Below are 12,382 nucleotides of genomic sequence, written 5' to 3'. Positions count from 1 at the left end.
AGCAAAGTCTTTTGAACAGCTGGATGAAGAAATGACACCTATTGAGTAAGAGGATGTCATTCCATTTAAAAGTTTTGAGTCACTGAATCAAAGGACAGTATCGTGTTCTAGAGTATTGCTCTACTTACCACTGCCCCCAAACCATTAGCACATTAAAAAGCTCCTTCCTGGTAATATGTTACATAGAGTCACTCCCATGTTTAAATCTCTGTTTTGACCAAGGACTCTCTTTTTCTATCTGTCCACTAAATATCTTTATCCAGTTGTACCTCAAATGCAAAACAGCCTTTTAAAGTGGTATTTATTTTAAAATACTTGCTTTTTTTCTGATTGTTAATCACATATATAAATACTTATTGTAGGAAAGTTGAAAATACAGAAAAGTATTTTTTAACATAAGAAAAACAAATACATACCATGTATCCATCCTCTAGGAAAACCACTGCTAACATTCTGGGCAACATCCTATCATGTATATCTAAAAATACAGTGAAGTTCGTATCTTAAATATAACCTGTTGTCTTTTTTATATATTATTTTTAGTACAAAAGAATGTGCATTGCTAAAGAAATTTAGAACATACAAGCAAAAAGAAGATAATGCTCTTAACATTCTGATGTGTATGTGCAGACATGTATGTTTTTTGAAAAAGGAAATAATGACCAAACTGTACATATTGTTATGTAACTTGCCTTCTCCACAATTTATTTAAAACACCTTTTTATGACATTAAATATTCCTCCATCCCTCCCTGGTGTTTTTATTTTTTATTGTATGGTTGTATACTACAATTATTACCTTCTAAAAATTGCTATTATCATAATATGCGATGAACACCTTGGCTCAATTTTTGTACCCATCCATGGCAACTGTCTTTGAGTAACTGTTCTAGAAATGGAATTTCTGAGTCAAAAGATGTGTGTATTTTTGAGGCTTTGATACACATTGTTTAAATTCCCTTGAGAAATGTGTTCTTCCACTGTGTCTGAGAGATCCTGATAGTCTCTTTCCTACCTTCGCCGAGTACATTTTACAAATCCTCATCAATAGTAGAGGTAGAAAATGCCACCTCATTGTTTTAATTTGCATTTCTTTGATAACTGCTGAGGTTGAACATTTTCTTATTTGTCATTTACTGATTATATTTCTTCATTTATTGGTTTTATCTTTCTGTTCTTTGCCCCTTTTCTATTAAAGTGATCATCTTTATCTTATTAATTTGTAAGAACTCTTACTAAATTAGCTAAGTTAACTCTCTGTCGTACATGTTGGAAATACTGCCCTGGTGTGTCTTTTGTCTTTAGAGTAGTTCAGACCGCCTTTTGGTGGAAAGAAATTTTGAGGTTACAGTCAAATACATTCTCTTCCTTTATCATTTCTGCCACTAGAAATTAATAAGGCCTTCCTTATTCCAAGATCATTTAATTTTTATTTGCATTTTCTTCCATGTCACTAGCTTTGATGTGTGCAATATTTCTTCCAAGTCTGTCACAAGGGGGACTAGGCCCCTGCCTGCAGAAAAACGAGAGTGGAGACTCCTTGAATATAGATGAGTCATTTGGTGAAACCTTCAAGAGTGTCCTAGAGAGGGGAAGAGAGAGATCTGTGTTTATTATTCACCAATTCCCTACATGGCATCCAGCAGCTCTCTCAACTTGCTCTTCAAGTGAAAGAAGTTTAAAATGGCAGAAGTTTTAATGTTAGGTGTATGTTTAAATAGTAAACCTCTGAAATAAGACGACTCTCCTTACCTTGGCCAAAATAGAAGCTCTGGATGACAAAGACCTTTATTTTGTTCACTGATGTCCCACAAGCGCAGTGTGTGGTACACAAGTACGCACTTGGTAAGTGTGTGTTGGAGAAGCTGAGGTTTAATCAAGTAGAGTCATGTGTATGCAGGGTGGAGAGCCGGGGGTAATGAGTTCTGGACTTCACTGCTTCATATTAAGGAGGTGCCAAGTAAGAAAAACTCTAAATGAAGGCAGAAACTAAATTTCAGTTTTACACTTTAGTTGACTGTAGAGCTATTGATCTGAGCGTAAAGGTGAAATTGCCTCAAACCCGGCACAGTAAAATATTCAGAGAAAAAGTTCTGCTGGGTAGATATTAAGCAAAACAGTAGCATCCACCCACCAAGAGAGATAAGAGGCACAGCTCTACTTCATTTGATGCTATGGCATTTGTCCAGAGCAACAGCGATCAGATCTGGCTTTATTTGAACGTAAGAAGGAAGAAACAATTCTCAAGAAGGTTCCTTTTCACTGTGTGGGGGAGGGGAGCATTCTGTATAATAATGGAAAAATCGAGGATTTTTCCATCAGATGGAGTGTCCTCATGAATTCAAGGCAGACAACAGCATGTGATATGCCTTCATGAAAATGATGACCACAAGGGAAAGAGTTTAAGATCGTAATTCCAAGGCTGCTGCTAGGAAGAGGGTGCTTTCAAGAGAGGAACACCGTTCCTGTGAGTGTGGCTCTGTGAACTTACAAGGTGGTGTGTACCGAATACACATCCTCCTGCCCACCTGGCCTCTACAAAATCCCATCCTGTCCAACGTGCCTCCAATTTGGCTATGATTTTTAAGTAACACACTAAAATCCTTTCTTTACAGCATGATAATAGATAAGTAACACAGATATAAAACATGAACCCTTCTTACTAGCAATAATTTGTGTCATATAATCTATCTTTATACATATTAACAAGAGAATGCCTGAGAAAGTAGAGAGGACAAAAACTTTTGATAAATTTAAAGTTAAATCCTGATTATAAAGTTTTGGATCAACATAAAGATCGGAAAGTCAGCGCTTGCAAAAAGATCTAAGGAGAGTATGGAAACTGCAAAGATGGGTCTCCAAGTGTGCACGAGAGCCAGGGAGAAGGAGAACCCTGGGGAAACCTGTGCACCCACAATCTCTTTAACATGCAAGGCTAGAACATAAAGCCCCAAATGAACAACCATTCAAGCCTGTTTATAATACTAAAAAGGTGAATAAACGTGAGGATATCTGCTCTGTAGAAATCTTATTTATATACAAATGCACCAGTGTGCTAGCTGTGTGAGGCCCGGAACTGCACCCCTTCCTGGTGTGACCCCAAACTCTGCCACAGATAGAGGTTCAAGAATATGAGGAATGAAGCCCCTACTTGGTGGACAGCAGTTCACTGACTATCAGGTTAGCCTGGTTAAATTGGTCAAATGGTCAATCCCTTGTGCCATGGGGGTCCTTCCGGTTGTTTTCTAGAGATGTCATCTCTAAATCACCCCAAAGAGAGATAGATGTCAGTGCTTCACAGCAATCAGAATCGCCCCATTGCTTCCCAGGAATCACACCGGACCCTAGAATACTGTGCCACCCGGCATCTTGACACCTCCCCAGTTAAAGTGTCCCATAAGCGAGCTGGGGTTTGGGAAGGAAGGAGAGTTATGACAGCGTATGTCCAAGAAGTGGAAAGCGCACAATTCAAAAGTCTCCAACTTTCTAGGAACAAATCTACTTAGAAAATCAATCACACCCACAAAAATATTTCCAACATTCTAACTTACGTGTCCTAATTGATGAGATGATTGTCTGGTTTTATTTACGCCGAGATCTATTTCCTCCCCAGAGGGTGATCTATTCTTTGTCTTATGCCAAGAAAACCATAAGAAAAATGCTGACCTATGAAGGTTACACATCATGCTTAATCACTACTTTAAATTAAAATAACATAAAATAAAGCACTCATTGGGCCACGTAGGCAAAACACACCTTCCCAAGCAACAGACACACCTACTGAAACACTTGAAATGTCTGCGGAGTCTGGTTCCCAGCTGCGTATCAAGAGCCAAACCCTGACATCAGGTCTTCAGTTGCCCTGGAGAGACTTAGGGCTGGGTTGTCATAGCAAACTGTGCCTGCCAATCAGATTTCCCAAGAGTTGTCTTCGAGTTTCAGGACACCAAACTCTAACTAATAGACGCCAAGGTTTGCAATGACCACAGCGATGCAACTCCTCTCTTCCCCACCCTCCAGTCATGACCTTGGGGTGGAATATCTCCGTACTTTTCCAGTATTCCAGAAGCTCACAAAGACTCTCAAAGATTGCTTAAAGCTAAGTATTTAAGCCAGTGGTGGTGGTGGTGGGGGGGGGGGTGGTCAGAACAAGGTTTCCTTCTCTTGGCCAAATGAAAATCTCTCAGAAACAATTGCTTATTATTTTCTGGTCTCTTCCAGTGGGGGTAAAGCAGACACCCCGAGAAGGCCAGACAAATGGCCATCAGAAAAATCATCACTGGGAAGGGGTTCTTAGTAAAAGACTCTCAACAAACTAAATAGGTTTTCTTAAAGCCTAGGGATTCCATAGTACTTTTTGAAGACCACACTGTCTCAAAGCGCTAACTCCACCACAACCCATGGCTAATGTGGTAATTTACCTCTTCTTGTAGGCCTCTGGAAATGTCTCTCCCTTGTATTAGATCCTTCAGTGGCTCTCAGAATTGGACCCTTACCTCGTTCTCTGGGCTCATATCTACCACCTTCCCCCAGTGCGGTGGTTCTCAGCAGGGGGTATTTTTGTTCCCCTAAGGGACACTGGCCAATGTGGGGGAAAGTTTTTGGTTGTCAGGACTGAAGTGGGGGAAAGGCGATGCTATTGAACATCCTTCAGTGTGGAAGACAGCCTCTCACTACAGAGAATTACTCAGCTCAAATTGTTAACAGTGTTGAGATACCCTGCGGTACCAAGTTCTCTGTTCTCTAAACATGCCAGACTTTCTCATATGCTTGGTGCCTAAGCATAGCCTGTTTCCTTTACCTGGAATGCCCTGCCCTACTTCTGTGTCTAAGAAATGACCATTTATCATTCAGGATCTGACTCAAAATGTCACCTCCTCTACAGTCCTTTCCATATCTCCCAAAGTTGGCTGTTGCTTCTGTGCTTCCAGAGTTTCTGGTACATATCTCATTAAAACACTAGCCACACTATCCCTAAGCCTGTCACCTGCTGCAGACAAAACCTAAGCCTCATTCATTGTTCATCCTTGAGTGCCCATCTGGTAATCAATTGCTACTTGCTGAGTCAATCAAGGAATAAATGGAAATGTTGCAGATGCACCTAAGGTTCTCCTGCAACAACTTCTAAGGGACAACAGTGTCCCCAACATCAAAAACAACAGCAAATATTTATCAAATGCTTGTAATATAGATAGGTACTATATTAAACACTGGTGCACATATTCTCTCATGTTCATCCTTTTAACAACCCTGTGAGGCAAGTACTGTTATCATCAGCATTTTACAGATGAGGAAACTGAGGCACAGAAAAGTTAAGCCACTTGCCCAAGGTCATCAAAGCTAGCATATGGAAGAGCTGATATTTAAACCCAGGTAGTCTGGCTCCAGAGACTCAATCTTCCAATATTTATGCCAAGGCAGTTATATTAACAACCAGTATTTCAGCCACTCAGAAGCCTCTGACAAACATAGTGACACATCTGGAAGATTATTACAACCACAGTGTGGCCACCACCTCTTGGGACCCTGCCTATAAACACTACTCACCGGGGTAACACAGCTCTCCAACCTCTGGAATGCTTGTGGCAGGAGAAGCAACCTCCTCACACTGTGGAAAGGCATTATGTACCCAGAAAAATCATGGTCCCATAAAGAAGACACACAGGCTGACTCCCCAAAGTATCTCTTACCTTGTTCATGCTGCAGGGACTGGAGCAAGGGCTCAGACATGTCACAGTGTGAGGCAGCTCTTGAAGATTCTCCTCGTTGCTGTAGACCTCACTTCCTGAAGCAGACAGCTGCACTGCAAACACAAAGAGGAAATCCATCAGCTGGCGCTCAGGAAGACACAGAGCAGTCCTGTGTCCAGTGGAACTTTCTGCCATGATGGCAATGCTCCATGCCTGCACTATTCAATATGGTAGCTCCTAGCCACATGTGGCTACTGATCACTTGAGATGTGGCTAGTGCAACTAAGGGCTGAATTTTAAATTTTATGTAATTTTAATTAAATTTAAATGTAAATAGGGGCGCCTGGGTGGCTCAGTCGTTAAGTGTCTGCCTTCGGCTCAGGTCATGATCCCAGGGTCCTGGGATCGAGCCCCGCATCGGGCTCCCTGCTCCGTGGGAAGCCTGCTTCTCCCTCTCCCACTCCTCCTGCTTGTGTTCCCTCTCTCGCTGTCTCTCTCTCTGTCAAATAAATAAATAAAATCTTTAAAAAAAAAAAAATGTAAATAGCCACATGTGGTTGGTGGCTATCCTACTGGACAGTCCAGGTCTAGAGATTCAAATCAGAAGTCTTGAGATCACAGACACTAGACATGCCAGTGGCCAAGGAAAAGCTGGATATCATATGCTCAGAATGACTACCGACACAGCAGAACAAGAACATTCATTCAGTAACTATTTCCTCAGTCCTTACTAAGTGCAGGGTACTGAGGACATAGTGATCAATAAGCCAGACAGGTCACTTATTTAAGTTTCCCGCTCAGGCTCTGGCCTCTTTGGGAAGGGAGAGGATCTAGCATGTGAGCAGTACTTACTCTGTGCTGATCTCAGTGCCTTCCCTGCCACCTACAAGGAAGAGACAGGCATTTGCTGAAGACTGACTACACCACTGTCAGGGCTTAATAGATAGTACCTTCCATAGAGCTCCTACCAGAAGGGAATTCAGGAGGTCAGTTTTCCATGAGCCAAATGAACCAGATGATTCAACATCCCCTCAGATGGATTATTTAGGGAGGCTTTTTGATTTACTCGAATGACATTTTAGAGTAAAATGGCTCCAGAGTTCTTGATGTATCAAATATTAAAGAAAAATAAAAAAAGAAAATATCTTCAACCACTTAATTAGATTTATAGTCTTTTCTCTGGAAGATGTTTATGGGTGAATTTGAGAGGAGAACCAAACATTGTAAGGTTCCTTATAATCACCTTTTTTTCTGTGTTACTTTTTCTGGTTGCATCTAGGAAGGATTTTTATATCTGAACCTTTCCATAAAGACTAGAATTACAGGTTTAAATGGAATGGCAGTGCTTTAAAATATATATTCTTTTTAATAATAATATAATAATGATACAGAAAATGTTCAATAGGAAAAGAAAAAAGTAGCCATAATCCCACTAATCATAATCACCTTTAGTTCTTAGCACTCAGGCTTTGGCTAGGGGGGAATGACCAGAGGTCCTGGCATGTCTGCTGAATCGAGAACACAGAGAAGTCCGAGGCTATATTCCCCACATTAACATCTTTCACCATTAAGAAAATGGCTTTGTAATTTATATTTTCAAAAGATAAACTCCTACTCCACGCACATTATTATTTTGTGAACACAGTATTATTAAATTCCTTGTACAAATCAGAAGATAGGGAGAGGAAACTGCAGATAACTCCCTGGCTATTTGAGACACATAGATTCCAAAGAAAATACCACATTCAGTCATAGCAATAACATATTTTAAGAATGATGTACAGCATGGAGAGACCCCGGAATTCTGACTTTGTAGCCTAAATACATCCAAATACCCGTCAGTACCTGACGTACTCGATGTCTTGTATGCCTGGGTAATCGGCTGCTGCTTCAAAGTCAAGAAAATTCAGTATCTAATTCTAACCAATCTTATAATGACTGAAAGAAAATTATGCATGTAACTTTTACTTTTTAAATTCCAGAAGCAGATGCTAATACATTTCTGTTTCAAAGTAGAACCCTATACATGCTGTTTCCTATTTAATATATGTAATTCAATCCACTTAAACCCTACAGCCCAGTACCTTACCTGGAAACTTATCCAAATGCCTTGCACAGATGCCTGATGTCACAATTCCATTAAAATGTACACACTGGTATCAACACAGGAAAGGTGGGCACGAGAATAATAAACAGACAAGGATTCTTGAACATAATTTCCCCAAGGAAATTCCACCCAGTTCCAATCATGACACAGTCCCCATTCCCTCAGAACTTGGGTATACAGTCAGCACTAAAGTCATTATGGAGCCTCCCCTGGACCCCCCACCATCCCAAGTATTCTTACGTTATTTTCACATACATCGGTTCTACAACAAAGTCAAAATAAAAACTCTTTGAGGGAAATATTAATCACATAGAAAGTTCTTAATAAATACTATCAGTCGATTTTTTTCTTTGCTCTCACAGAGCCTAGGATGATGTGGACTCTTAACGTACAATCTTCAACACAATATTGATAACCATTGCAGACTGCCTTTGGGGTTTTTTAAAAAAGGAAAATCTTTTAATACCCAGGATGGTAAATCTTTTAGAAAAATATTGTTAAGACTATCTTACAGTTGTATAGTGCTCAAAACTGCACAACGCACTTCTATATTAATACTCTCAGTTAGTACTGATACGGATCTGAGTGGTAGTTTTTTAAATCAGGAAACCAGATTGAGAGAAGTAAAAGAATTCTTCTTAGTCATGCTGTCATAGGCAGTAGACCCTGGGCTTCAGGTGGCTTCATTTCAAGATACTACAGAATTAAAATATGTACGAAGCCTACAAGTAAAATACCTCTCCTAATACACACACACACACACACACACACCATCATTAACGAAAAACACCTCAGCAAACAGATGACAGTTTTAGAAATTGGGTCAGTTTGCTTTGGCCAGCAACCAAAAAGACTGGCCTTGTTCTATCAAGTACTTTAAATTTCCTTTGAAACAGAGAGAACCTGGTTGTTTTACAGCCAATTCCATTTAGAAGTTTAGAGAAATCCACAGCTTAAAAAAGGAGATTACATCTTAAATATAAAGCATTAGGGGAAAAGATACATGCATTACCATGGTGGAATTAAGGGAGTTTTCTTCTTTATTCTATTTTTCAATGTTTCTTTTAAATCATTCGCAAAGTTGGATTCCTCTGATACTAAACAAAAGGCAAGTACAGATACCTTCAAAGGGTGCCTGGAGAAAGTCAATCCCAGAAGCTAACGTGTGACTTCCACTCAGTTGATCCTAACAGAGTTGGCTCAATGGGCAACAAGGCCTGTGGTCAACCTTAGGCTTTGGAAAGGTTAATGAAATGTAATTCATCTTTCCAGGTGGCTAGAAGAGTGAGTAAGCAGAAAAGTAGAGACAGGGCAAGAAGAAATCAAAAAGAGAATGACAGAAAAGGTGAAGGCTACAAAGAGGGAAGAAAATGAAAGGGCAGTAAGCAAACAAAGACACCTAGAGACAGGTTCAGTGATGCAGACAAGTGCCCCTCACCAGCCAGGTCCTCACTAACAGAAGAGACACGGAGAGACTCGGGCTCCTGGTGACACCACCACATCCTACAGCTTCTCTGGGTGTCAGCAAGTGGAGCTGGAGTAAAGTTAAGACCGGGCTTACCTGTTTCTCCACTATTTATTTACCATCAGCCTCCACCTACCACAGAAAAAAATCTATTTTCCCTGGATCACTGATAATGTGCGACAGAGGTATGGTGAGAACAGCATAAGCCAACTTTACTCTAGTCTCCTTACTCTCATGAGAGTACTCTTTAAAGTATTTATTCTTACTCTTGACACTCTTAAACGTGTCAATGGGCTGTGTGTGTGTGTGTGTGTGTGTGTGTGTGTGTGTGTGTGTGTGTGTAGTGCTATTTTTTAGCCCTTGAATATGCAACTAATACTGCCAATATAGAATGGAGTATGATGAGCTGGGCTTTTCTCCCCACTTCAACTCCCCCACCCCTTCCAAGATGTTCATTCCAGAAGACTTCTGTCATATAAGGCAAAGCTGTGCTGCTCAGGCACTCCTATGGGAAACAGGCCCATAGGAGCAAGCACGTCACTCATAAGGTTAATGGTCTCACGGCTTTTAGATATAATGTACTCTGACGTCAGTCTGTGAAATGGCCTCTTGTTACTTCTCTCCTACCACCAAATCCAGCAGCCTAGGTAGGTAGGGGGCTCAAGCATGAGGACCCAAGAACTTGTGAGGAAGGATTAAGCAAAGTCATAAAGAGACAAACAGGGTTTGGAGAGAAAAGGGAAAAGGCACGATGACAAAAGTCTAGAGGAAATTCTCTAAATCTAGGACTTAGGAGCTTGGGAAATCAGACAAACAGATGAGAGATATATCCCTAATACTCTCCCACCTCTGTTTTTATGAGTTGGAATAATTTACATGTCTCTGGAGTAAAATCTTAACAACCTTCAATTGGATGGAATCCTTGTACAAGACTGGATAAATTTAAGACCATTTTATTACAGACAGTTCAATCCCTCTCTTGCACAATAAGGAGCATGGTGCTGGGATTAAAGGATCCAAAGGTAGAGCAACAAACGGACCCCTGTCCCCTTCCCCATATGCACACATAACCTCCCACATGGCTGGCTCCTTCCTTTCTTTCTGAAGAAGAAGCAGAGGAATCAGAGCAGAGCTCCCTGAGGAACTCCCTGCAGGCCCCTCTCCATCCTCAAAGTCACAGCTAACATATGTTTCTGGTTCTTCAGGACCCTGGTGTTCTTGCCACCCTCACATGTAGGCAGCAAACATGCCATAACATGGTTTTGCCCCAAGAGACGGAACAACGTTTGCCATCCTGCCTTGCCCCCATGCCCTGCTTTCACAGTATGCCACGGAAAACAAACAGCCCAAGTCAGAAGAATGAGAGCATCTTCCCATCAAGCATCACGAGAGGCTTTCTTCCCCAAGGATAGGTTACACAATTTGATAATTAATGTACTGAAATTTCAACTATCATGTGACCAATGGTTCTACAAGAAATGGTGATAAGGAAGAGGAAATGAGAGGATTATAAGTTATAAAAAAGGAGAGACACTGCTGGTAGCATGAAAACATTGCCTGGAGAGACAGATGAGGTGCAGTAAGAATGCCAAGTGATAGCATGTCCATCGCTTTCAAGAGGACTACTTCGCACACGCGTCAAGGGTTTCCTCTACTTTATGAAATCATACATAAGGATATCTAGCGTTTAGATTCAGGGCTATCACCCTATAAAGGGTCATTTTTCAGTTCCTCAGTAATTTAGGAATATCTTAATTAAAGGCAGGATATAGAACTCCCAAGGGGTTACCTGGCTCAGCCTACTCCTCCTGCCTGGGTGACTATGTAAACCAGGGGACACAGATTCCGATGCCCACGGGAGTCAAGAAAGAATAAGATAAAGGAATGGTCAGGCCAGAGAAGATAATGTGAAGTAGAGAGGCCTGGAGGGTCTGCTACTCACCTCCAGGAAAGTAGGAACAAGGCACAATTTCCCAGAACTTCTGATACTCAAGAAAGCCAGAAAATGGAGAGATAATGTAAAATCATGAGCTTGTTTAATGTTGGCAATTTATGTTAGCATTTTGGAAATCCCATAGGGGTTGGATTTGGTTGGCCGGTTTGTATCTTCTATCATACACTTTTCATTTAAGTCCGGGGAATGTTTCTTTAAATCTCCAGGGCTGGAGGCTCCCAATCTGTCTCCTGACCCCTCCAGGGCTGTACCACTGTGGCTTCACTGGGGGCAGCATGCCCTCCAGGAGAGTGGGCAAAGTAGGACTTAGGAACCAAGTTGCTCCATCTGAGCATCAACTCTGCCTCTTCGCATGTGATTTCAGCAAGTTACTAACCCTCCGTGTGAGTCTTTCCTCCTTCATCCATAAAATTGGGGCAAATTCTTTGTATGTCCTAAGATTGTTTTGAAGATTAAATGGAATAATATGAAGAAAGAATTCAATGCATGGTGTTAAAAAGACATCAGGCCCTTCCCCTCCCCTGTTTCCCATCACTATTCAGCACCACCTCATTCTGCTTGTAATCACACATAGGGGTTTACCTCTCAACCATCCTACTGGATTCTAAGTATTCTAAGGGAAGATATCTGTTTTATGACCAAAGAGCCAGCACCTGTCCCAATGCTCTACACACAATAGGCTTTCAACATATGCAAAATTTAATTATAATGTTGTTATATAATGTTGTTAAGGACTGAATGTTTATACCACCCCCCCAATTCATATATTGCCTAATTCCCTATGTGCTGGTATTAAGAGACAGGGCTTTGGGGAGGTAATTAGGTTTAGATGAGGTCATGAGGGTGGAGCTCTCATGATGGGATCAGTGCCATTGTGAGAAGACACACCAGAGAACTTGCATGTATGTGCACTCTTTATCTCTCCCCCTCTCCCTGCTGTGTGCAATATACCAGGAAGTCAACCCTCTGCAAGAGATCTCTCACTAGGACCAAATGGGCTGGCACCTTGATCTTGGACTTCCCAGTTTCCAGCACTGTGAGAAATAAACCGTTGTTTAAGCCACTCGGTCTGTGGTGTTCTGTTATAGCAGCCCTCACTAGGACAAACGTTCAGGAAGATCTTCCTTAAGTCCGGCACCAATTGAGCCTATTTCCACTTATCTTCTT

General features: G+C 41.2%; 1 protein-coding gene across 8 annotated transcripts in view; it reads right to left on the bottom strand.

Annotated features, from left to right (window-relative positions):
• Positions 1–12,382, bottom strand: part of BACH2 (BACH transcriptional regulator 2) — a 353,067-nt gene that overhangs the window by 251,347 nt on the left and 89,338 nt on the right. For 5 of the 8 annotated variants that reach the window (XM_078054991.1, XM_078054989.1, XM_078054986.1 and 2 more), the window contains exon 2: positions 5,690–5,797. Coding sequence is in view for 6 of the 8 variants with exons in the window: in XM_078054986.1 (XP_077911112.1) it covers positions 5,690–5,797 (108 nt within the window). In the remaining 2 variants the exon portion in view is untranslated. Of the gene's footprint in view, positions 1–5,689; positions 5,803–12,382 lie in introns of all 8 variants that reach the window. The other 3 variants (XM_078054990.1, XM_078054988.1, XM_078054987.1) reach the window with 1 other exon arrangement.

Source organism: Halichoerus grypus, chromosome 9 (assembly GCF_964656455.1).
Source record: "Halichoerus grypus chromosome 9, mHalGry1.hap1.1, whole genome shotgun sequence".
NCBI lineage: Eukaryota > Metazoa > Chordata > Mammalia > Carnivora > Phocidae > Halichoerus > Halichoerus grypus.
Note: the sequence above shows the minus strand (reverse complement) of the source record. Positions and strands in the feature narration are given on the sequence as shown.